This window comes from Clupea harengus, chromosome 24 (assembly GCF_900700415.2).
Source record: "Clupea harengus chromosome 24, Ch_v2.0.2, whole genome shotgun sequence".
NCBI lineage: Eukaryota > Metazoa > Chordata > Actinopteri > Clupeiformes > Clupeidae > Clupea > Clupea harengus.
Genome location: NC_045175.1, coordinates 10,412,225 through 10,435,622, shown reverse-complemented (window position 1 = coordinate 10,435,622; position 23,398 = coordinate 10,412,225). Strand labels below are relative to the sequence as shown.

The following is a 23,398-nucleotide window of genomic DNA, read 5'->3' as shown; positions in this document are numbered from 1 at the left end:
CCGCTGGAGAGCTGAAATGTATAGATTCGAGTCCATTTAGACATTGACAGTGCATTCATTTTGAAAGAGGAACAGAGAAACGCGATCAAGGCATTTGTCAATCGAAAAGATGTTTTTGCCTTCCTTCCTACGGGATCCGGTAAAAGTTTAATTTATCAGCTGGCCCTGGTCACATACTACGTTGTTCTGATTGGTTGTAGGTAACCAATTGAGCGAAGAGGCATTTTTTCTCCTGGTTCGGTTGAAACACGCCTCATAATCACAGCCCAATGGAGCGATATCAGACTCATATTCTGACTAGAATTATGAGTATGACATTGTCAGGCTAATGTTAATGCCCAAATATTTGAAACCTGATCTTGAGATATGAAATGGCAGGGCCTGGTCTGGGATTTGCATTGCTAATTTATTTACTGGTAAACATTCACTTTTTGATAAGTTGAGTCTGTATCCTGAAACCTTTCCAAAAGAATGTAGTACTGAAATGATTTTGTTGATACACTGCAGTGGATCTGATATGTAAAGCAACATATCATCTGCATACAAGGACAGCTTAACTTCTGATCCCCACCTTCTAATACCCTGTATTGAGGGTGTTGACTTCAAGAAAAGGGAGAGTGGCTCTATTGCTAGAGTGAATAATAGGGGACTCAATGGGCAACCCTGTCTGGTACCTCTAGACAGAGGAACACTTTGGGAGCGCATTTGGTTAGTGATTACTGCAGCTTGAGGGGAAAAATACAGAAGTTGGATCCACCGGATAAAAGCTTCACCAAAGCCAAATTTCTTCAAAACAAAAAAGAGAAAATCCCATTCCACCCGGTCAAAAGCTTTCTCTGCATCCAATGAAAGGCGCCTTATATTAGAAAATAAATGCCGTCCCTTAACAAAACCTGTTTGGTCGGTTGATATTAAACCTGGTAAGGGTGTCTCCAATCTTGTAGCCAATAATTTTGAGAGTATTTTAATATCAGTGTTTAAAAGTGACACTGGTCGGTATGAGCCACATTTGGATGCATCCCTACCCGGCTTCAGCAAAAGTATTATGGATGCTTCATTAAGGGAGTCTGGCAATCTTCCCTGTGACCATGAGTAGTTAAACATATCCAATAGCAGAGGAGCTAATTGATCAGAGAACTTTTTGTAAAAGTCTATGGAAAAGCCGTCCGGCACACAAGCCTTCCCGATCTGCATGGCAGAGATGGCATACTTAACCTTTCCAAGCTCCAGTGGCTCGTTTAGATGTTGTCTTTGGTCAGAAGACAGGGTAGGGACTTCTAAGTTTTTAAAAAAGTTTTGAAATAGTGATGTATCCTTAAGTGACTCTGAACTGTATAAATCAAAATAATATTTTTTAAAGGCATCATTTATTTTTAGAGGGTCTGTTGTGATTTCCCCAGTTGTCTCTTCTATTTGTGATATAATCTGTGATGCTGATTTAAATTTAAGTTGATGTGCTGGAAGTCGCCCTGCCTTTTCCCCGTGCTCATAGTGTGACCCCCATGACCTCATAATGAGTCGTTCTGTTTCAGAGGTAGAGATTAAATTGTACTGGGTTTGTAGTTCAATTCTCTCTTTATAAAGGGATTGATTAGGAGACGTGGAATACCTACAGTCCACCTCAGATATATCTTTAATTAACTTTTGCTTTTGTCTCTTCCTTTCTCTGTTGCGATGAGAGGAGTAAGCTATTATTTCTCCCCTGAGATAAGCTTTAAGAGTTTCCCAAAGCAATGATGGTGATACAGAGGGTGATGTGTTTGTTTCTAGAAAAGTGTTGATGGCTATAGAGGTGAGATTGCAAAACATTGTATCTGACAGCAGTACAATTGCTGAATATTCTACCTTTTCTAAGGAGCTCAACATTTTTGTATCAATAAAAAAGTAATCAATTCTAGAATATGAATGGTGCACATGGGGAAAAAAAAGAAAATGCTTTACCACCCGGATTCAAATAGCGCCAAGGGTCCACACATGCCGCATGGCCAAAAAATTCTGAAAATTGACTTGCCATTTTAGAGAGTGTATGTACTTTAGGGTTTGACCTGTCCAGGCTTGGATCCATAACACAATTCAAATCTCCCCTAGAATCAAAATATGATCATTAAGGTCCGTTAACTGACATACAAGCCTCTGAACAAATCCTGCATCATCCCAATTAGGAGCATACAGATTCACCAATAAAACTGGTACATGAAAAAGTTGCCCAGAAACTATGACATAACGGCCCTGTGGATCAGATATACAATTAGTTGGAATAAACTGAATTATTTTATGTATTATAATTGCTGTACCTCTTGCTCTGGTATTAAAGCTAGAATGAAATATTTGTCCCACCCACCGCTTTTTTAAACGTAGTTGATCTAAGTTACGCAAGTGCGTCTCCTGGAGAAATGCAATATCCGTTTTCAGATTCCTAAGATGAGAAAATATTCTACCTCTTTTAACGGGGCCATTAAGCCCTTTAACATTCCACGATATGAATTTGACAGCCGACCCCCCACTAGTAGCCTTCGAACTATCAGCCATAGCTACACTGTACAGAATTACAAGCAGTATTCATGTCCGGTTCTAAACAAAAAATGCGCGTCATGCCTCTCTTAAACAAAATAAAAGTCTGCGGTGAAATAAGATAAAGTCCACAAAATTCACATTCAAAAAGAACCCCTGTCCAGTCTACCCAGTTATCCCCAACATACCCAAACCCTCTTATCTCTGCTAAACTAGCAGCACGCAGGAATCCCCCCTCATCTAGATGCTTCCGACAACACACTTTCACTCTCTATCGTCTTGCTCGTCAGAGCTCCTGAATGTTGAAAAAAAAACTCCTACGTTTCCAAACGGTTAAATTTACAATTTTTTGTGATCATGAAAACTTAACATACCACAGTCCACTGGAACATGCCTTACTGAAACCATAAATCCAGTCCGTATGATCAGTCTCACAGTTATTAGGCATTAGGCAACAGTTTACCCGGTGTGGCTAAATGGATGTTGTGCTGGTCCTAGCTCCCCTGCACTCGTTGGGAGTAGGCTTCGGCATCGGCTGGTGAAAAGTCGCTATAGATGCCTGGATAGGCGCCAGAGACGATTCAATCAATTCGGCCATGTCCTCTTTAAAATATTCGCGTTGCTTTACCATTTCTTTAGCCAACATCATGGCAAGGTCATCAGTGCTAGCAGCAGTCGCCATGCTAGCTACCTTGCTACTTAGCGTAGACCTTTTAGTTTCTGAGTCTTTGTTCTTCTGAGTAGACGGCATGTTCCGGTAGCAAAAGAAAAAAAAAAGATGACAAATGAAAAATATATGTTATAAAAACCGTTAACTTGACGCAAAATTGAATTAAAGGAGGAGTTTTGAGGTAAATGTGATCAGATTATCAGGAGACTCTCGTTCGCACGTCTTGCTCCTACATGTTCCAAACCGGAAGCCATTTCATCCATACTTAAGCTTCTCAAGCTACTCAATTCTTTGTCCCTCCCTAATTGAATACAGAGTGATGGCTAACTGTAAGGGAGAAAAAATGTCAATAATAAACAGAATAAATTGAAGCGAGTTGTGTGTCACAGATGATTTGTAATTCTGTTCAAACATGTGTAGGGGAGTGTGTGTGTGTGACTGACACTTAGTTCCAAATAAATTATATAAATATCAGGCCCAAATTTGGGGCGGCGGCGGCGGGGGTGGGGGTCCCTGCTCAGTGTCTCTCAGCCAAGGGGTCCTTGGGCTGAAAAAGGTTGAAGACCCCTGCTTTAGTAAATACTCAATTGGTTTTGCACTACAATTGTTATTGGTTAAAATATAAATCCTGTGTTATTGGTCTGAAAGGTTCTATTAGAATGCAGTTACATACATCTGACACTGAGTGTCACTGCAGGAGAGGGATGGTCCTCCTGTCCTCTTACAGCACAAGAGTAGCTCCAGTTTGGGTGTCCTAAAGAAAAGCCCAAGTATGCAGTTGTGTGTTATTTTATTCCCCTTGAAATGTACTGCTTAGACAATGTCATGGAAGAGCATGTATATAAGAACTGAGGTATTACCCGATGGTTTTGAGTAAGGGTAGACCTCTGTCTTTGCTGACAAGCTATAGTGAAGTGTTACTGTTGTCATGTCTTGTCATGGAAGAGCATGTATATAAGAACTGAGGTATTACCCAATGGTTTTGAGTAAGGGTAGACTTCTGTCTTTGCTGACAAGGTATAGTGGAGTGTTACAGTTACAAACCTCAGCACGCTAAATGTGTTTTATGTGTAAATATATTTCAGTTCTGTGTAATGATCTTTTCGAACAAAAATTCTTTGTTTGCTCTAAATTGTAGCACACAGTGCTTTGAAAAACTGAATTTAATTGCATTGTAGTGGATTTTGCCAAAATGAACTGTAACGATGTAACCAGCCTAACTAAATGTTTAAGTCTTAGGTTTGTTTTAGTTTAGTTTGTATATGGCCTGTGACAGTTCATAGTGACCATATGAAAAACAAAATTGACCAAAATATTTGATTTTAAAAAGGGATAATTACATTTTCAATGCAGAGTTTTGTCTTGCAAGACTGTTATGTTGTGATGCAAGGTTTGAAAAACTCAGAACAAGTTTCAGAAAATATGTGAAAGCAGTTGTAAGAAACTGAAAGTCAAAACAGTGCAAAGTTGGCCAGTATTTCAAAGTGACTTTATTGCCCATAGGAACGAAACATTTCATACAAGTGAATGATTCATGTTAGTAGAGGAAACCACAGTAGTAACAACTCAGTTTTAACCCTAAATATTCACCACACATATTAAACACTGCCTTTCACAGTAGTTATCTAAAACTAATATAAGGAAAAAAGTATTGAGAACTATCCCTTCAAATGGCCACACAGCATCCTATGCATGGCCCTTGTATCTATCTATCTACTCTTAGGTTCTCATTGGTGTGTGTTAACAATTCTGACTCTGTCAAAGTGTTTCCACCATGAACTAAGCTGTATACCGAATGTATACAAAATGTATTCAATGTGTTCCGATACAATTACTAATTACCTGTTAAAATTTGTATTCAGTAACCTAATCAAAGCATCACAATATTAAATGTAACTTGATTACTTTCCGTTACTTTTGGATTACCTCAATGCCAAATGTGCAAATGAAAACAGAAAAGAGACATCAATAAGATGGCTTTTACTTAAGCGGATTCTGCAAGTCAACAGCACAATGTAATCTTAAATTGGCTGGTCGTTTTGCAAATTCAGCCTATAGACCTACAATGAAAGTGCACAACACCACAGTTTACAAAGGATAGGCTAATACAAAATTAAATCAGCTTCTTTTACAAGAAAGAAAATATGTAATTTTTTGGTTACAACACAGATTTAGAACATCTGCAGTATTTTTAAAGAATCTAGTGTCCACCTTCCAGAAGAAAACCTTAAGTAAATACTAACAGTAGGCCCACGGGTTCCAAATAAAATTATACGGTGCACCTACAGAGTAGCATAGTATAGTATAGTATAGTATAGTATAGTATAGTATAGTATAGTAAGTGTGCATGTGGATGATGGTTTAAAATGATGGTAAAATCTATTTGAAATGTGTAATCCTAATTATAATCCCAAATTTTGCTAAAAGTATCTGTAATCTAATTACGTCTTTTTTTCTGTAAACATACCGGAATACAGTTACCTTTTTTGTATCCTAATTACGTAACATCAATACAAGTTTTCCGTTACTCCCTAAGCCTGTCTGTGTGTAAATTGGGTTTGAGCTATGATGATATCAGGATATTGAGTGTCAGTGGTATCATGTGTGAAAACAAGGAAACAGTGGTCATAGTTTTGGGAAATGGGTCTGTCTTTTGGTAAATGGTGTAATGGGTGGGATGTTTAGTTAATAGGCCCAGTTAAAGTGTTTAAGCAAGTGAGAAAAACTGTACTAGAAAAACAAAAGAATGAAGAAGGACTACTCTACACTTTCAAAGGGCCACACTGTTGTCCACATTTTTGGGGTCCAGATAGGTATAGGGAAGCTCCAACTTCTTGTTCCGCTCCTCGATGTCAACTGTCAACTTCTCCAGATCCTTTTGAAAGTCTTCAATGAGCTTGCAAGGGACCTTTTCATCATACAGCTGTTCTGGGAAATATCCCAGAGGGTACTAGAGACAGCATGTTAAAATTGTAATAGTAAATAACACATATATAATATTTGTTAGTTAAGAACAAACATGTTGCTAACAATGCTCATTGCTAACATTGCTCATCGTGTTGCACACTAAGCGTGACACCACATTGATATTTTGTAGGTGCCCACTGCAACACTATGTTCACAGTTTCTAAAATCTCAGGTCTGATTGAAGATAAGCTTTAAACATGATGAGCAAAGTGCGTACATAATGTTAGAAAAACATTGTCATCCAGATTCATCACAACATTCATATTTTTCACTTTAAAAAAAACGAATTGCCTTCTTAAAAAATGTGCCTTGATTGTACAAACTCACATGGTCTGTTGACTTTTTGGCAAGCAGTCTCAGGACAGCCAATGTGTTCACCGTCGTGCCAATATCAGGTAGGGTCTCCAGGATGGTGTCCTTAGTGGTCTGGCCTTTCTCCTTGGGAGGGGGCTTTCTTAGGGCACTGGGGAAGTTAGGCATCCAGCCGCCAAACTCAAACTGGGGAAATTTGGCAAAAGAATATTAGACACAAGATAAAAGAACTGCCTCCTAAATCCGCCTTGTTGTTAAATTGTGAAATTGGTCAAATATTCATGAAGAATAATTACAGTACATCATTGATCATTATCCTAACTTAGGTCCTAACAGTGTATTAAGATAGTAGTAAAACACAAAGGCAGGTTTTCCATCTAGGAATGAGGTTAATTATTGGAGGAGACTTTCTGAGTGCTAGGGTAGTTTAACATCCAACCACCAATGTCAAACTGACAAGGTGTAATCAATTTTTTTTATATATTCTCAGACCTTTAAAATAAATTACCTGTCCATTGTTGACAGCGGCATGTTGGGCAGATACAGTGAAGATCACCATGGTGACAAACTTGATGAGATCCCTCACTGCCTGAAATTTCTCAGGTATTCCTGAGGAAAGGTACGCAGACATGTACATGTTAAACCTAGAAGTCAAACAACGTCAAACTGAACATCAGAACACAGTAAAATGAACTTTACTCCCCGTGTACACAGTCATGACGACACTAAGAATTGATGGACATTAATGCTAGTGTGTGTTGACCTAATAAAACTGGAAGTTTCATGGAAGTGCTATGTTGCTTTTTCTAAAATGTCTTGTACAGTTAGTTATTTTTTATTTCTTTTCTATTCATTTTTAACCCATTTATTATCTGTAAAGGTCAGTATTGATGTGCACACCTGTGCGCTTCCTTTCCAGGAAGCCTTCGGTAAATATCTCCCTGATCCAGCTCTGCAGCTCTGTGTCCTTCTGCACGTCATCATCAGATTTGTAGTAATGTTGCAAGACTCCTTCAACATACCTGCAAATGACCACATGGCTTGGTATGCAATTTAGTGGTTAAATACATTCTTGCAACTCTACCATGGTGATTTAATTATGAAGGAACAGTGAAACTGAAACAGTGAAATCATATTTACAAGGAATTTGATTGTTTTTAACACACACACGGTAAACAGCGAGATTTGTGTGTACAATCGGCAACACTACTCCAATTTTCCAATGGTAAGCGTACTTGTTGATAACGATCCACAGTTTCATCCCGTCATCTCTGTAGTAGTAGTTGGGAACCTTCCCCAGGCCTCTCTCAGAGATGTCATCAGGCAGACAGAGGGAGCTGTAGGTCAGGGAGGCAGTCGCACGCCTCATCAAGTTTTCCATGGCCGCACCACCAATGCCTGAATGCTTGGATTATAAATGATAAGTAATCACTAATAAAGTTAAAGAATACAGTAATACCACATATGTGTTGAAACAACTATGGTTAATGTGTTGATTAAACATATCCTTGTATATAAAGCATGAAAGTGTACTTACATAATAGTAATATAATATCTATCCTATTAGCATTGTTTGTTTTATTAGCTATGTGGTTTACATACATTGGTAAGGGTTCCATCCTCGGAAATCAGATGATTTCTCGCCATGATGTTGATCTGGAGTGTGTAACGAGTGTGAGGAATGAGAAGCTACAAAGGGGGAAAAAACAGTGAACAGCATGTCAGCTCATGGTATACTGATTGCTACTTGCAAATTAAAACAAATTTGGACCAGTTTACTTTCATGCCCGACAGGATTCTTAGCATATCCAAAATCATCTGAACAGCCCATGTGTAGGCCAATGTGAATCACTCTTTTGAAATCTATCTTGGGTGTTTTCTACATTAGCCATTTCAAGTCAAAACCATCTCATGCATGTCAGAATCCATACCTTGAAGAGTGGGTGTGCGGAGGGGAGGTTCCGCAATGTTGCCATGGTGAACACCTCGGCCAGCAGGTGAGTTCTCAGCAGGTGAAAGTCAACCTCATGCACACTGAACTCTGCAGCCCGCACATAGATCTTAGCCAGCTGCCAATCAAACTTTGAGTCAGTGGGCAGGAAGATGGGGTTGTCATCTCCAGTGTTTTGCCTTAACTGAAAAAAAAAGAAAAGACAAACACACATTAAACTGGCACACCAGTATGTGAGGGCGACATCTGCTCAATTAAATCCAGTTGTACTAGTCTATTGAGTCTATCAACTAGTCTATCAATAGACATAGTCAAAAAAACGCTTTACAGAGCCCAATGCCTAAACCCCCCAGAGCAGAGATCCCCAAAGTGTGGGTAGGTTCCCCTGGGGTGGGGATGGGACAGTATGACAGCAAGGGGGGCATTGGCTGAGGGTGAAGAAATGAACAAACCTTTACAACTTACTACAGGTCAAATTCTGTATGGCAGTGCTCTTAGTATAGCAGCCAATAACTAACCTCTTTGGTGATGACTTTATAGCCCAATTTGGACTGGTCCGGTCAGGGTAAACCGTTAAGTCTATATATTAGAAGGGATAAGTAGCCAAATGTAGATTAACATGAACATTGTATAGATTGTTCACCCAGTGAGAAGCTGCACATGTGTAAGTGTTACAAGAGCTTTGATCAAAATAAAATCAAAACTAAATATTTTCAGTTCAGTTCAACAGATCAAATTAAAAAAAAGAAAAAAAGGTTAAACTGCAGGCAATTGAGACGCGTTAGAAGGGGATTTCTGATGGCAGTGATGTAGTTATGCATCCAACCGACAAACTCAAAGTGAGCATCTCAATCCGATAATTTTTAGATTAATGAACTAAATTAAATGTATTCAAAACAATTTTGAAATCTAAATGAATGAATTTAAAAACATTTTGAAATTTAAACGAATGAATATAATTAAATTAAACTTTTTTAACCATGTCATTGTGGGGTCTGCCATAAAAGGTTTGATAACTACTGCACTAGAGCAAGCATGATGCGATGGTGGCAAGGACAAACTCCCTTTTAACAGGAAGACATTGATCTGCTTGAGGCCAGCCTGGTAGAAAGATTGAAGGAGAAGGTGTGCATGTATGTGTGTGTGTGTGTGAATGGGGGGAGGGGGGTTATGATATCATGTTTGAACGAAACTAATACTTGTAAATTAGCATGGCCAGACTTAAGCGTGAATTAAACTTGAATTTAGTCCTCAAGAAGTTCCAAACATTATGGCCATTTGGTATTATGGTGCATTTTTATTCCTCCATTTTGTTGAAAGAACATAACATTTCCAAAGCGAGTACACTTCATGCCTTCATGCATTTTCCAAGGAATGAATCTGTTTACCTGAATGGCGATGGGCAGCATCATATCGTAAGAGTCACAGTAGAGCAGGACCAGGGGAGCTGTGAGATACTGCTGTCTGTCACTGACTTCATTTCCCACAAGTCTGTGCAACATCTTGTAGTCGCACAGGAAGATGTTCCCTTTCTGGATGGTTTGCGTGTTGTTGAAAGCAAATAATAAAGTATATACAGAAAAGAGCTTAGCAAACACAATTTAAATTCACCTGTGAAGAATTGTTCTCCCAACATCCAGGTTTAAAGCAACGCTATATAACAATTTGCAACAGTTTTAAAGGGCAACTATTTTCAGTATTATCTTCAAATTATTTTTGGGGGGATACGGTCATGTGAAGGACATATGAGCACACGTGTCTTTCCCATTAGCCATCCAGTATATACAACATGTAGTTGTGTCACTTTTATCAGTACCAACTTTGAGCCTACCTCCATCTCCACCTCAAAGGTGCTTCCTCTCAGGGAGTCTTTGACCATCTCCTCTGTGACGGGGAAGTTCTCTGGCAGCTTTGAGCAGCGCTGGATCATCATGGGGTTGAGGCCATTCAGCAGCTGGTAGCCAAAGAACTCATCCTCATCCCAGTGTTTCTTAACGTAATCTACAAAGCATGCTGTGTCAGAACACATGCTACAGGTACAACAATACTTTCAGTTTTTTCAGTACATTGATTATGAGCAGGTCTTTAAAATGATTTAAGTTCAAGATGATTACCAATGGTTTTGTTTCTGTTTTCACAAAGAATTGCGTCCAGCTGGCTGATGCTTTCCCATGACTTTTTGCAGTTAGCTAATCCTGTCAGCTTCAGAGCAATTAACCTACACAAAAAATACATTGGTACATAGTCCAAACATTATGAGAGGAGCTCAGCTTGATATATAACCTATGATCCATCATAACTGATTGTGAGCATCTTTGTAGTTACTATTATATGATAAATTACATTCAATAATGCAAGGCTGTTTTGCAAATGCTCTGCGCCTCTGCAAAATATAGTAAATATATATGGTTCATGATGCTTTTAAATCACCACAGTTAACTTTGAACTAAAGCATACCTCAAATTAAATATAGTTATAAATATTTAGCATTTCCACCGATGCAATCTAAAACATAAGAACAAATGAGACTAAAAACACACTACAGATTTAGGCTAATCTAAAAACAGAAAACGATTAAACTGTTCGTTGTTCAAACGATATTGGTGAAATGGTGAAGCTTGGTGTTGGCCCACCACTTATGAACTATCTAAATTCAAATATGTCCTAAATAAATTCTAATGGTTGTTGACCTGTGAACAGTCAGCATGTAACTAAAAGATGAACACCACAGGAGGGTTGGAAAAATGCCTTAAGCACTCACTGCTTTCCTGCCATGAAGTAAAACTCGATGTCCTTTGTGGAAGAGAATTGGATTTCATCAGGCAGAGCACTGGCAGAGTCATAGTTGACAATGTGGGGCATGCCTTCAGCATACACGTTCCACCTGTGAGCAGAATATACAGTCATATTTTAAAGCATTTAACTTAATTTAATAAAGACACTCTCTGCTCGTTCATTCTGCACTTGCTGTCCACAAACCCAAATGTGTCCTGTCGCTCCTTTAGCTGCCTCATCCTTTGTCTATGGGCTATTGGGTTAGCAATGTCCTGGAACACAAGCGAAGCTGAAATGGAAATGTATGAAGGGTAACATGAATTGACATTCTGAATACTTTGTTTATTTTTTAAGGAATTGTTAACCACATTTGTCCACATTTGTCCTTTTTGAAAACAAAAATATACTTTTTACAGAAATGACAGTGCCTTGCATCAGGTATTTGCCCCCTTTTTACCTTTTAATTGCTTTCATAAATCAATCATGGTCAATATTTGACAAAAACAATTACAAAAAACCCCTCTTTAATGTCAAAGTGAAAACAGATTTCTACAAAGTAATGTCAATTAAATAAAAATATGTAATGTAAAATAAGTGATTGCATAAATATCCACCCCCTTCAAGTCAGTATTTAGTAGATCCACATTTGGCTGCAATTACAGCATTTAAAGGACTGGACTTTTCAAGTAAATTGCTCATTTACTGAGAGGAATGACAAGCTCTCTTGGTGTGTGAGTTAAAGCGTCTTACACATGTTGTTTTGCACTTTAGTATGACCTGTTTCAGTGTAATAAGCACAACAGTTCCTTATCGCAGTTCACTGCGATGTAACAGTATGGTACATGACGTCAGTCATGGGCCTAAATCGAAGCATTTATCCATTCACGCCTGAAAGGCCGCGAGATTTGTCTGCACTTACTCCTGAGACCGCCCCCTCAGGAGTCTATAAATTGAATCACGCAGCACAAGGGTGACCACCACCGTCGGTGCGTGACCTGCCTCGGCAGGACCCACGCAGAGGTCGCGCTCTCAGGCGCTGACCCTGTCTGTGGCATTTGTGCTAGCTTGACGCTAGCCAAGGCTACCAGGCGCCTTGCGCTATGGGAGCGCAAGGACGCCGTGGGGGCTGCACCGGATCCATCCGGGGCTAACGCCCCTGTAGGACCGAGTGCGCCTCCAGCCGTGGGCACTGTGAGTGTGAGCAGCCGCTTTGTAGCCGCAGCTTCACCCTTTATCCTCTCCCCGTCGCCGCCACCTGCTAGCCCAAGGGCCGCGGGCTGCGAGGTGGTGAAGCTACCACTGACCGTAGACCTGCCCGAACTGGAGCTGGATCTCGGTCAAGATGATGATAGCCTGCTGGACTACTCCGACGAGCACAGCTCAGTCGCGGAAGACATGCAGACTAGCCAGGACGTTAAGCCGCAGGTGGAGACACCCCCGACTACGTCACGGATTCTGGGCCAGCAACTCCACGAGGTTGTGCTGAGAGCAGCCAGCTGCCTCGGGCTCCCTCTCCCTCCCCCTCCCAGTGTGCGGTCCTCGCTGCTGGACGTGGAGTTTTACGCTGGCCCCGCCGCACCAGTTCCTAGTTCCATCCCCTTCTTCGAGGAGGTGCACGAGGAACTGCAGGCGACATGGGCGACCCCCTACTCGGGCCGTGCCCCGGTGCCGGGGTTCGCGCCATACATGCAACTCCACAGGGCTAGTGAGAGCGGCTACCTCTCCTTCCTTAAGGTGGAGGATTGTAAGATTCTTTTCTATATTTAGGCTACTACACTTAATTCTAAAAGGTGGTCTAGTTGGTTGTCTCAATCAAGGAAGCTGGAGCGGTTCGGATCAGAGCCAAAGATATTTATTGTAGCAGACAAGAAATATCACTAAGTACTTTTCTGAGCCTAAGTATTCTAAGTTGAGCAGAGTTCTAAGAGTCGCCGGGCACACGCGGGTGCGTGTCGGGGTCGTCTTCCAGGAGATGTTCTTCCTTGCTCCGCGAGTCGCTCTGATCCCTTGCTCTGATCTCCTGAGCCTCGGGCACAGGCTAATTTAACTGGTGGCATTACGTAAACCGAATGAAATGCATTACAATCTCTAACACACACACATACACATACATGACCATGACAGTCGATCAATGTCCTTCAGCCTAAGAACCCAGGCGCCAGGAGGAATCTAACCTTATTGGAATTTGGGCCTACGGGCCTGGTAGTGGTGGAGGGACATACACAAGATATCTGTACATGAGAAATATCACTGGAATCTAACAGGATGCAGTAGCGGGCTACCTCTCGCCCGCCTCCCCCACGATGCGCCTCGGCCAGAAGCCTCTCCTGCCCACGCGGGTGGCCAGGCACCAGGCTCAGCTGGTGGAAAAGGCCTACTTGGCTGCAGGGCAGGCTGCCTGCATGACCAACACGGCGGCGCTGCTACAGCGCTACCAGGTGAAGCTCCTGACTGAGCTAGCCTTGTCGTTGGGAGAGGATCACCCGTCGGTTGCGGAGCTCCGTCGGGCGACGGATCTCTCGCTCCGACTGACACGGTACACCTCACAGGCACTGGGGAGGGTGATGGGTACCGCGGTGGCTACCCAGAGGTCTCTGTGGCTGTCACTGGCTAAACTCTCGGACAGAGAGAAAGCACCGCTCCTCGACGCCCCGGTCTCTGTCCAGGGCGTCTTCAGCAAAGCAGTGGACACGATGGCTGCCAGGTTTGAGGAGCAGCAGAAAAGCAGGGAGGTGTTCCAGCACTGGATGCCTCGCTCCTGCGGCCCGGGCGAGACGTCCTCCTCGGGACACACCACACCCACACAGGGCCAAAAGCGAAGCGGGTTCCGTTCGCCAGCTCCTCCAGCAAAGGTGCCCACCAGGCGAGGCTGGCAGAGACACCCCTTCCGCCCTCCAGCTCAGCCTGCAGCCCAGCAGCAGCCAGCTGCGTGCCCTGCCCAGGGCGCAGCCCACGCCACGCGGCAGCATGCTGCTCGCCGCGGGCGGGGCAGAGGTAAGCCTCAGGCTTCCTGATGGTGACAGTCACCCAGTGGCCACACAGGGGGGAGCGGTGGAGCCCACACCGCCTCCACAGAAATCAGCCCGTCGCTCACATGTGAAAATCATGTAAAGCACGGTAAGCAGGTTCTCACAAGCACCACACTCATACGTCCTAACACCTGTCCCAGATGGCGCAGTGCCCAGACATGCTTGTGCGACTCCCCCTGTGATGCACACAGTGCAATCGCACCCCCCAATTTTTTTCAAAACCATGAGGGGGCAACCCCAGATCTCGTCCCCCTCCCTAGGCGGAGTGGGTGCAGATCTAGGTTTAGACTCATTGACCATGAGCGGGTTAGTTCCCGACCAATTCAACTCAAAGCACAACCTGGCTGGTTGTGCGGCGAGTTGGCGCGCATGCGCAGTCTCACCATGGGTGCTGAGAACGATCACAAAGGGGTACGTGCTGCAATTCGCCCGTCCCCCTCCGCCATTCAGCGAAGTGATCCAATCCGTGGTGCAGCGGGGACAGTCTCACTTCCTATGGGAAGAAATAGTCTCCCTGCTCAGAAAAGAAGCGATAAGCATAGTTCCTCCCGAGGAGGAAGCTTCAGGCTTCTACAGCCGTTACTTCCTGGTCCCCAAAAAGGACGGGAATTATCGGCCAATATTAGATCTACGTGTGTTAAACAAAGCACTCATGCCGCTACGGTTCAGAATGCTGACCCCACGCCGGCTTGTGCAGTTTATAAGGCCAAACGATTGGTTTATCACGATAGACTTAAAAGACGCATATTTCCACGTTCCGATCCACCACAGACATCGGAGATATCTGAGGTTTGCATTCGGAGGAATAGCGTACCAATTCAACGCACTCCCATTCGGCTTAGCTCTGGCGCCGAGGGTATTCACAAAGTGCGTAGAAGCAGCCATCGCCCAATTACGTCTACGCGGTTTACGCGTATACAATTATTTGGACGATTGGTTAATAGCTGCTCATTCAAAGGCCGCAGCGGTGCAGGATGGCCATCAAGTGGTGGCGCACCTGTATCGACTGGGCTTTGTGATAAACAAGGAAAAAAGCGTTCTGTGCCCAAAGCAAATTACGCATTTCCTAGGCATGGTTCTAGACTCCACCTCCATGGAGGTCAGGCTGTCTCGAGAACGAATAAATGCCATCAAAACATGCGTGCGCCAGTTCCGATGGGACAGTCGGTCTCGTGGCTGTGCTGCCAACGCCTGTTAGGAATGATGGCGTCAGCCGCTATCGCGCTCCCGCTGGGGATGTTGCGTATGCGGCCGTTACAAATATGGTACCTGTCTCTGAGGCTCAACGCAGTCACAGACAGGCACCGCAGAGTAATGGTGTCCTCCAGATGCAGGAAAGCCCTGGCAATCTGGAGAACCCCCTGGTTTCTCGCTGTGTCGGGCACTATGGGCATAGTGTCGCGTTGCGTAGTAGTGACCACAGACGCCTCCACCAAGGGGTTTGGGAGCGGTCTGCGAGGGGAGAGGCATGAACGATCTCTGGTCTGTGACAGAGGCCGCGTCTCATATAAATGTGTTAGAACTGCGGACAGTAGTCCTGGCTCTACGACACTTTCTGCCCAGACTGAGTGGTCAGCATGTGTTAGTGAGGACGCAAAACACTGCGGCCTCCCGTCAAGGCGGAGTGCACTCCCAGTCACTGCACCATTAGGCGACTCACCTGCTCCTGTGGGCAGCGAGTCACGTCCTTTCCCTCAGGGCAGTTCATATTCCAGGTCACATCAACTATGGTGCGGACCTGTTATCGAGGGGCGATCCTCCAGCAGCAGACTGTGTCTTCACCCACAGGTGATAGAACAGATCTGGGTGCGTTTTTTCAGGGCGTAGGTGGAGCTGTTCGCAAACAGGCAGAACACCTGCTGCCCGCTCTGGTTCTCGCTAGGGGGCGACAACCCCCCACTGGGCATAGACGCGCTGGGCCAACAGTGGCCAGATCTACGCCTATATACTTTTCCCCCGATTCCGCTCCTCCAGCAAGTGCTGTGCAGGGTAGCGGACGAGGGCAGAGAATTGATATTGATAGCCCCCCACTGGCCCAATCAGCCGTGGGCGGCAGATCTAGTCAATATGTCAGTGCAACAGCCTTGGGAGCTGCCTCTGCGGAGAGACCTCCTAACGCAGGCGCACAGGACAGTGTGGCACCCCCATCCGGAGTGGTGGCGTCTCAGAGCCTGGCACCTGAAAGGTGCAGGCTCATAGCGTCAGGCTTATCGGATGCGGTGGTGGCTACGATACAGAGTGCCCGAGCTGTGTCGACACGGGCTCTGTATACGCTAAAGTGGCGCAGTTTTGAACGATGGTGTGCTGCGCGTCAGCATGACCCCATTAACTGCGCGCTTGGCGTTATTCTAGAATTCCTACAGCAGTTGTTTGATGAGGGGAAGGCAGCGTCCACTCTCAAAGTGTACCTGGCTGCCATTTCAGCCTGCCACACAGGCATTAATGGCAGTTCTCCTGGCAGTCACCCGCTAGCGTCACGCTTATGGCGGGGGTGAGACGGCTCAGGGTGCCAGAGAGACACCTCATACCCTCTTGGGATCTGCTGGTTGTGTTACGTGCTCTCACAGGGCCTTCGTTCGAGCCCCTGGAGACGGTGGACATAAAGTTTGTCTCTTTAAAAACTGCGCAGTTAACGTCAGCAAAGCACGTTGGTGACATGCAAGCCCTGTCAGTCAGCCCATCGTGCCTTCAGTTCTCGATCGCTGGTGACAGAGTGGTTATGCGACCTAATGCTGCTTACACACCTAAAGTGGTGGTAACCCCATTCCGCAATCAGGTGATTGAATTAGCAGTTTTCTCGCCTCCTCCTTTTGCGTCTGCAGAGGAGGAACGTTTGAATAAGCTCTGTCCAGTGCGCGCTCTCCGCTGTTACGTAGAGCGCACTAGAGCTTTCAGACAGTCAGATCAGCTATTTGTGTGCTTTGGTGCACGTGCAAAAGGCAGACCTCTATCAAAACCGAGCCTCTCCCGTTGGATAGTAGAGGCTATCGTGTTGTCTTATAAGAGCTTGTCTTTAGATCCCCCGGAGAAGTTGCATGCGCACTCTACGTGGGGGGTCTCGTCTTCCTGGGCCTTATTAAAGGGCGTCTCAGTGGAAGATATTTGCAAAGCTGCAAGCTGGAGTTCTCGCCACACTTTCATTAGATTCTATATGTTAGATGTGGCTGAACCTAGTTTTCTACATAGCGTTCTGCAGGTGAGCGATCTCTGAATCCCCTGGCCTGAGAACGATATATATGATGAGTGTGTTCATTAGTGTCTACATGTTATGTTGCACATGAAACATTCCAGGGTGGTTTCCTACGGGCGCAGGATCATGGATCCATGCCGCCTATGATAAAGGTTGCCTTGTTAAAATGTTCACCGCCAGCTGCCGTATGAACCTCTAGGAGGGCAAAGGCTTCAATAAAGCTGGTGTGTGTGATTGGCTGCCACTGTATTATCACCCGGGAATGTATAGGGTCCCATACTGTTATATCGCAGTGAACTGCGATAAGGAACGTCTCGGTTACTTACGTAACCTCGGTTCCTTAAGCAGGAACCAGATATAACAAAGTTGCCGTGTACAGTGTTACCTTGGTTTGATATTCTTGCTCAGTTTTTCTTTCCAAGGGTGATTTGTGCTGCGTGATTCAATTTATAGACTCCTGAGGGGGCGGGCTCAGGAGTAAGCGCAGACAAATCTCGCGGCCTTTAAGGTGTGAATGGATAAATGCTTCCATTTAGGCCCATGACTGACGTCATGTACCATACTGTTATATCTGGTTCCTGATTAAGGAACCGAGGTTACGTAAGTAACCGAGACGTTTTTGCAACATCAGTCGTCGAACCATCATTCAGTAAAGGTAGCTACAGGTGCAAGACATTTCTTTTCAAATAATTTTTTTTACATAAAACACATTAATAAGAACTACATATTGTATAGTCTACATATGCATGGCATCAATCAAAAAACATCACAACGAATGTATCAGTATGACAGCCATGCAATCTCTAGTCCTGACCCTATGCAGGAGGTATATCTTATTTGAGGATAGGACACTTTTGACATTGTCTCTTTTTCAGAAGAAAACATACTGTTTGGTTACAAATAATATATAAATGTGTGTAATATACAATCATGTTGAGTGTGTTCAGCAAGTAGGCTACACAGATAAACCTGGATTCTAGCCATGATATGAATGGGGAGTGTCTACCTTTGGCCTGTCTTACAACAAGCGTGTCATCAGAGCCAAGCCACCGGTAGCATGGGAACAGAATCTCGTCATCTTTGGGCGTTGTGACCGAGATCTTGTCGCAGAACCACTTGTTTTCAAGTAACATAAACGGCTTGCAGGAGAGCTTGATATAAATGAGCTCTCCTAGCGACTCTTTGCAGTTTACCTTAAATGTTCGCACCTGAGGAAAAGATAATTTAGAGTAAATAAATCGTTTGCATATCATCATCCATACAATGTTTTTTTCTCACTCTTTAAAATATTTCCCATTAAATGTGCAGCCTATGATTTAAAAGGGGTTTTGAATTAGCATGGCGGACCAGGCCTTTAACTAGCGAGTTAAGTAGCGAGCTGTCACCAGGGGCGCATCTAGCCCTATTTTAGGGGGCTGGAGCCCCCCCAAAAGTTTCCTTAGTCCCCCCAAAAATATATTTTTTATTATATTATTTATTTTGAGATCGTCAAATTCACACCTAACAACCGATTTAGTGAACGTATTTTGTTGAATTTTTAGAGTTAGGAATAATATAGGCTCGAGTAGCACAGGATTCCCGCCTGTTTGAGACTGTGGTGGCAAGCGCACGGCTCTGTTTGGTCGTGAGTGAGTGAGCCTCGCGAGCGTGCAGACAGATGGTGATCTGTCTGTTAACTGACTTGGAGCGACTGTCCGACCCAAGCTGGTGAAAGCTGCCATAATCAGCTGCTGGATATAAAGGTATAGCACATGAAGTTTAAAATAGTAAAAGAAACGAAATGGTTAAATTATCACGAGTTAATTACAGATGTCGTGGCTCTCTTTTATCATGCCGGTTCATTGATCCAGTGGGTATGCTACCCTACTCAGTAGCTCCGCCAGCTATAACTAGCTAGTGAACTCTAGCCTACAATGTTAACCTACTCACTTGAGCTGCAAATTCCTACCATGCTACAGTATAATTAGCACCTATCTCAGCAGATGTCTTCAATATGTTTATTGTTGTGCCATATTTTAAATCTGAATTTGTTAATTTCTCTTCCTAAAACCCACTAGAGGACACTATTTAAAAAGGATATTTTCAAAAAATTCTTATGGGGGAGCATGCCCCCAGACCCCCCAAGTTTTGCTGGGTCACAGGAAAAATAATAGCTTTTATCTAAGGGCTTAGCCCCCCCAAAAGTGGGAACCGAGATTTGCCCCTGGCTGTCACCAACAGACATGTCCTGCAAATACCAACAAAATTGCAAGCTAGTGTTGGATATTTTGTATAAGTTGATGAACATGGATTAAGTCATAAGTATGAAAAGCCTTACTCAAAATGGCTGACAAACAATACCAAACAGTTGACTGCTTAGAGGGAGATAGCCGGGATGGAGACAAGATTAATTGATCCTCAACAGGATCCCAGGGTAAGAAAGGGGTGCCAAAAACACACACAGAGAGAGAGAGAGAGAGAGAGAGAGAGAGAGGGAGAGGGAGAGGGAGAGGGAGAGGAGTTGGAGTAAAATTTAGAGAATGGGGTTAGTTCTGATTGGCTTTGGAGAACAGCCAAACACAAGAGAGTTCCTTTAAAAAAACTAGGAAACTAGGTTCCTTTAAAAAGTCTGACCAGAAATTCATACAATGAGATTGAGCTAATCCATGGACCATCTCTTATTGTGGCTTAATGACTACATTATACCTCAGATCAACACATGTGGCCTTTTGACTATTGATTGTGGAATTTCGAGAGAGTGGCTGGTTTTTGCCGCGACACTAGCTAGCATTCTGACTTTTGCTTTTGTTGTAACCTGAGTGATTGAAAAAATTGATAAAAAATCAAAGGCGTCCTCCCTAGACTGTTTCCAGGTCAGAAAACCACATATTTGTGAAAGAGTCTGTTTTGGGACCACTTTGACAGCTTGCTAGTTCTCCAGATAACATGTTATTTAACCATGGAATTCATCGCATTTATACCTCTTGGCAAAATGAGAGAATACATTTATGTTTATCATTCATTAGCTTGCCTGACTACACACTCACTGTAGTAGCCTCTATCGATGGGCAGCTTTTGAATTATATTTTTTTATTGTTCTATTATTATTAACCGTGGTTTTTACAGATGCCATTCAAAGTTTCCAGCATATTGATATATTAAGGTGATTTAAGGTGGATTTTTTTTCCTCTCGGGGTACAAGACAGTCTTTAATTCCAGACAGACAAAATAATTGTAGTCGTAAAAACACTTAAAAAATCTCAGCCATAATACAGTTAAAGGATTGATAATAAAGCAACAATTAGCTACTTTTTGAGGTAGGCTATGTATTGAAAAACAAGGAGCACTTATAAGCCGCTATAACTTAAGTGCAAACTATGTGGTCGTTGGTCTTTTGTGCATGCCTTTTAGGTAGCTAGTTCACTAGTTAAAAAAAACCTCCTGCTTTAAAGTATTCACTGTATCGTTCCACAACTTGGCTGTTCTTAGTTTTTGCTTATAATTTATGTAATTAGCGCTCTAGTTTAAGTTTTATTAAATGGGTGCACTTACCGATCCTTCACTTAATCCATGAGAGAAAAAAGACGAATTTAGTTCATTCTCCTCACTTTCAGCCTCAGTACCACGCAGTTGAATGTAGATATAGCTAGTGGTGCCAGACAAGGCCCTCGTTCCAGTGTACGCTGATACTGTGTAGATCCCCATGGCTATTCTGCAAAGTAATGGACAATGATTCCTGAGAGAAAATATTAACATGATACATCACCTAAGAATCGACATGAAGTCTAGAGGTCCAGAGAAAGTGCCTGAGTTAGATGTATATACATACATACATACCTATATGTATAAATCATAAATATGTATATACAAAATATATATATATATATATACTGTATATACAGAGAGAGAGAGAGAGATAGAGAGAGAGAAAGAAATATAGAGAGAGGTAGAGAGAGAAAGAGAGAGAGAGAGAGACACTCACCTGCAACTGTAAGATAAGTCACACAGTTACTGTTGTAAGATGCGTAACAAAGAGAGCGCTGTCTGTGGTCTTCAACATAAATCTTGAGAATGAACTTTTCTTACATTCAAAGGCATTCTTATTGTACATTGGGGAGGGGAGGGGAAGATTTTGTTTCCTGGTAAGTGTTATGTTACGTTGTTTTTGAGAAAGTTGATAGCTATCAGTCTCTGCCAACTTCCTGCCATTCCAGTCACAGCTGCTAAAAAAACATTTTACAAGGAAAAGGTTTCCACTTTCAACAATGTTCTTATTTCTCCACCTAAACCACAAGTCACCGCCCTCTCTACTGATTTCAGCAACACTCTTTGCTGAAAAAGTTGCCGCCAATAGTTGTCCTAAACATGTTTCACCTTATCTGGACATTGGAGCATCGCTGGATTCATTCTGTCCTTTCAAAGAAGTCTCTATTTCCTGTTGTGTCAGACATGAACTAAGTGTTTACATCATTTTGTATTATCTGATTCTGCAAACCATACCCCTGGATGTGTACTCTGTCTTTGTCTCACTCAGACCTGACCCATTGGCATCTGAACTGCTTTCACCCTTTGTCCTCTGTTCTCTACAAGGAAAAGGTTGACAACGCCACTGGCAGTAGGAAACTTTTTTCCACTTTCAAGAATGTCCTTAATCTTCCACCTCCAGTCACCTCCCTTTCTGCTAATGACTGCAACTTTCTTTACTGAAAAAGTTGCTGCCATTAGTAGGCAATTCTCCAGTCCTAAACATGTTTCACCTTAGCTGGACATTGGAGCATCGTTGGATTAATTCTGTCCTCTCAAAGAAGTCTCTATGCTCTATGTGGCTCCGCTTGCACAAGCCACACCTTCAACAACTGTGAAAAGTTTTACACAACCTGTTTACCAGTGATTAAAATACAAATGGGAATAATTACATTATTGCTGCTCTCAGGTTGCTCGTGCAGAGTTTGTGCTGAATAATAGCATAGATAGAACTTTGAGATCAATCTTTTTAGAAAGAATGAAAGTGTCAAGGCATGACAAACTAAAATTCTTTTCCACGGGGAAAATATGAAACTTACTTGCCCTGCATTGTTTTCAGAAGGGTATTTCATAAGAACACCAGTTTTCAAACAACCCAGTTCTTTTGAAGTTTCACTTGGCACTGTGCCACTACGAATGTGACAGGCAGTATCGGTTCTCTCCACAGTGTTGACTCCCCTATGTTTAAACCCTTCAGCTGTTGCCCTCACACCGGTTTGTCTAGAATGTTACCAGAGCTGTTGATAACTAAGAGTCTCTGCCAACTTCCTGCCATTCAATTCACAGCTGCTAAAAACATTCTACAAAGAAAATGGAATCGAATATTGCTAATTTCCTGTTGTGTTAGACATGAACTAAGTGTTTACATAATTTTGTATCATCTGACTCTGTAACCATACCCCTGGATGTGTACTTTGTCTTTGTCTCACTCAGACCTGACCCATTGGCATCTGAACTGCTTTCACCCTTTGTCCTCTGTTCTCTACAAGGCAAAGGTTGACAACGCCACTGGCAGTAGGAAACTTTTTTCCACTTTCAAGAATGTCCTTAATCCTCCACCTCCAGTCACCTCCCTTTCTGCTCATGACTGCAACTTTCTTTACTGAAAAAGTTGCCGCCATTAGTTAGCAATTCTCCAGTCCTAAACATGTTTCACCTTATCTGGACATTGGAGCATCGTTGGATTCATTCTGCCATAAGCCACACCTCCATCAGCTGTGTACAGTTTTGCACTACCTGTGGGATGAAGCTGCATGGCTGTGGTCTTCTCTTCACAGATCGTAGCCAGGTGGTTACAAACCACACTTGAAAGAACACACTGATTATCATTTATGACGTTTAGGTCTTATGTATCAAAGTGCAAGTTGACAGTTGATTATAACAAAAATGGGAATAATGACATTCAACCCAGTTCTCTTGACATTTCACTTGGCACTGTGCCACTGCTGTGTGACAAGTCAGTATCGGTTCTCTCCACAGTGTTGACTACT

The 23,398-nt window shown here is 43.1% G+C and overlaps 1 protein-coding gene across 1 annotated transcript; it reads right to left on the bottom strand.

The window, feature by feature from the left end:
• Positions 1–5,951: 5,951 nt before the first annotated feature.
• LOC105892241 (arachidonate 12-lipoxygenase, 12R-type-like) lies at positions 5,952–21,089 on the bottom strand. Its single transcript, XM_031561960.1, has 14 exons — positions 20,937–21,089; positions 18,412–18,613; positions 11,391–11,475; positions 11,173–11,295; positions 10,526–10,629; positions 10,243–10,412; positions 9,800–9,943; positions 8,392–8,595; positions 8,063–8,149; positions 7,696–7,865; positions 7,361–7,482; positions 6,969–7,069; positions 6,476–6,646; positions 5,952–6,131 (listed from the first exon to the last, which is right to left on the bottom strand). The coding sequence occupies exons 1-14, from the start codon at positions 21,087–21,089 to the stop codon at positions 5,952–5,954; spliced, it is 2,016 nt and encodes a 671-aa protein (XP_031417820.1).
• Positions 21,090–23,398: the final 2,309 nt, after the last annotated feature.

Excerpts from the sequence above, each read along its gene's own strand:
- LOC105892241 (XM_031561960.1), bottom strand. The coding sequence starts at position 21,089 with ATGGGGATCTACACAGTATCAGCGTACACTGGAACGAGGGCCTTGTCT. Across the intron at positions 9,944-10,242 it reads CCTTTGAGGTGGAGATGGAG|AAAGGGAACATCTTCCTGTG; the intron begins GTAGGCTCAAAG and ends CAAACCATCCAG. Across the intron at positions 6,647-6,968 it reads CCGCTGTCAACAATGGACAG|TTTGAGTTTGGCGGCTGGAT; the intron begins GTAATTTATTTT and ends AAATTTCCCCAG.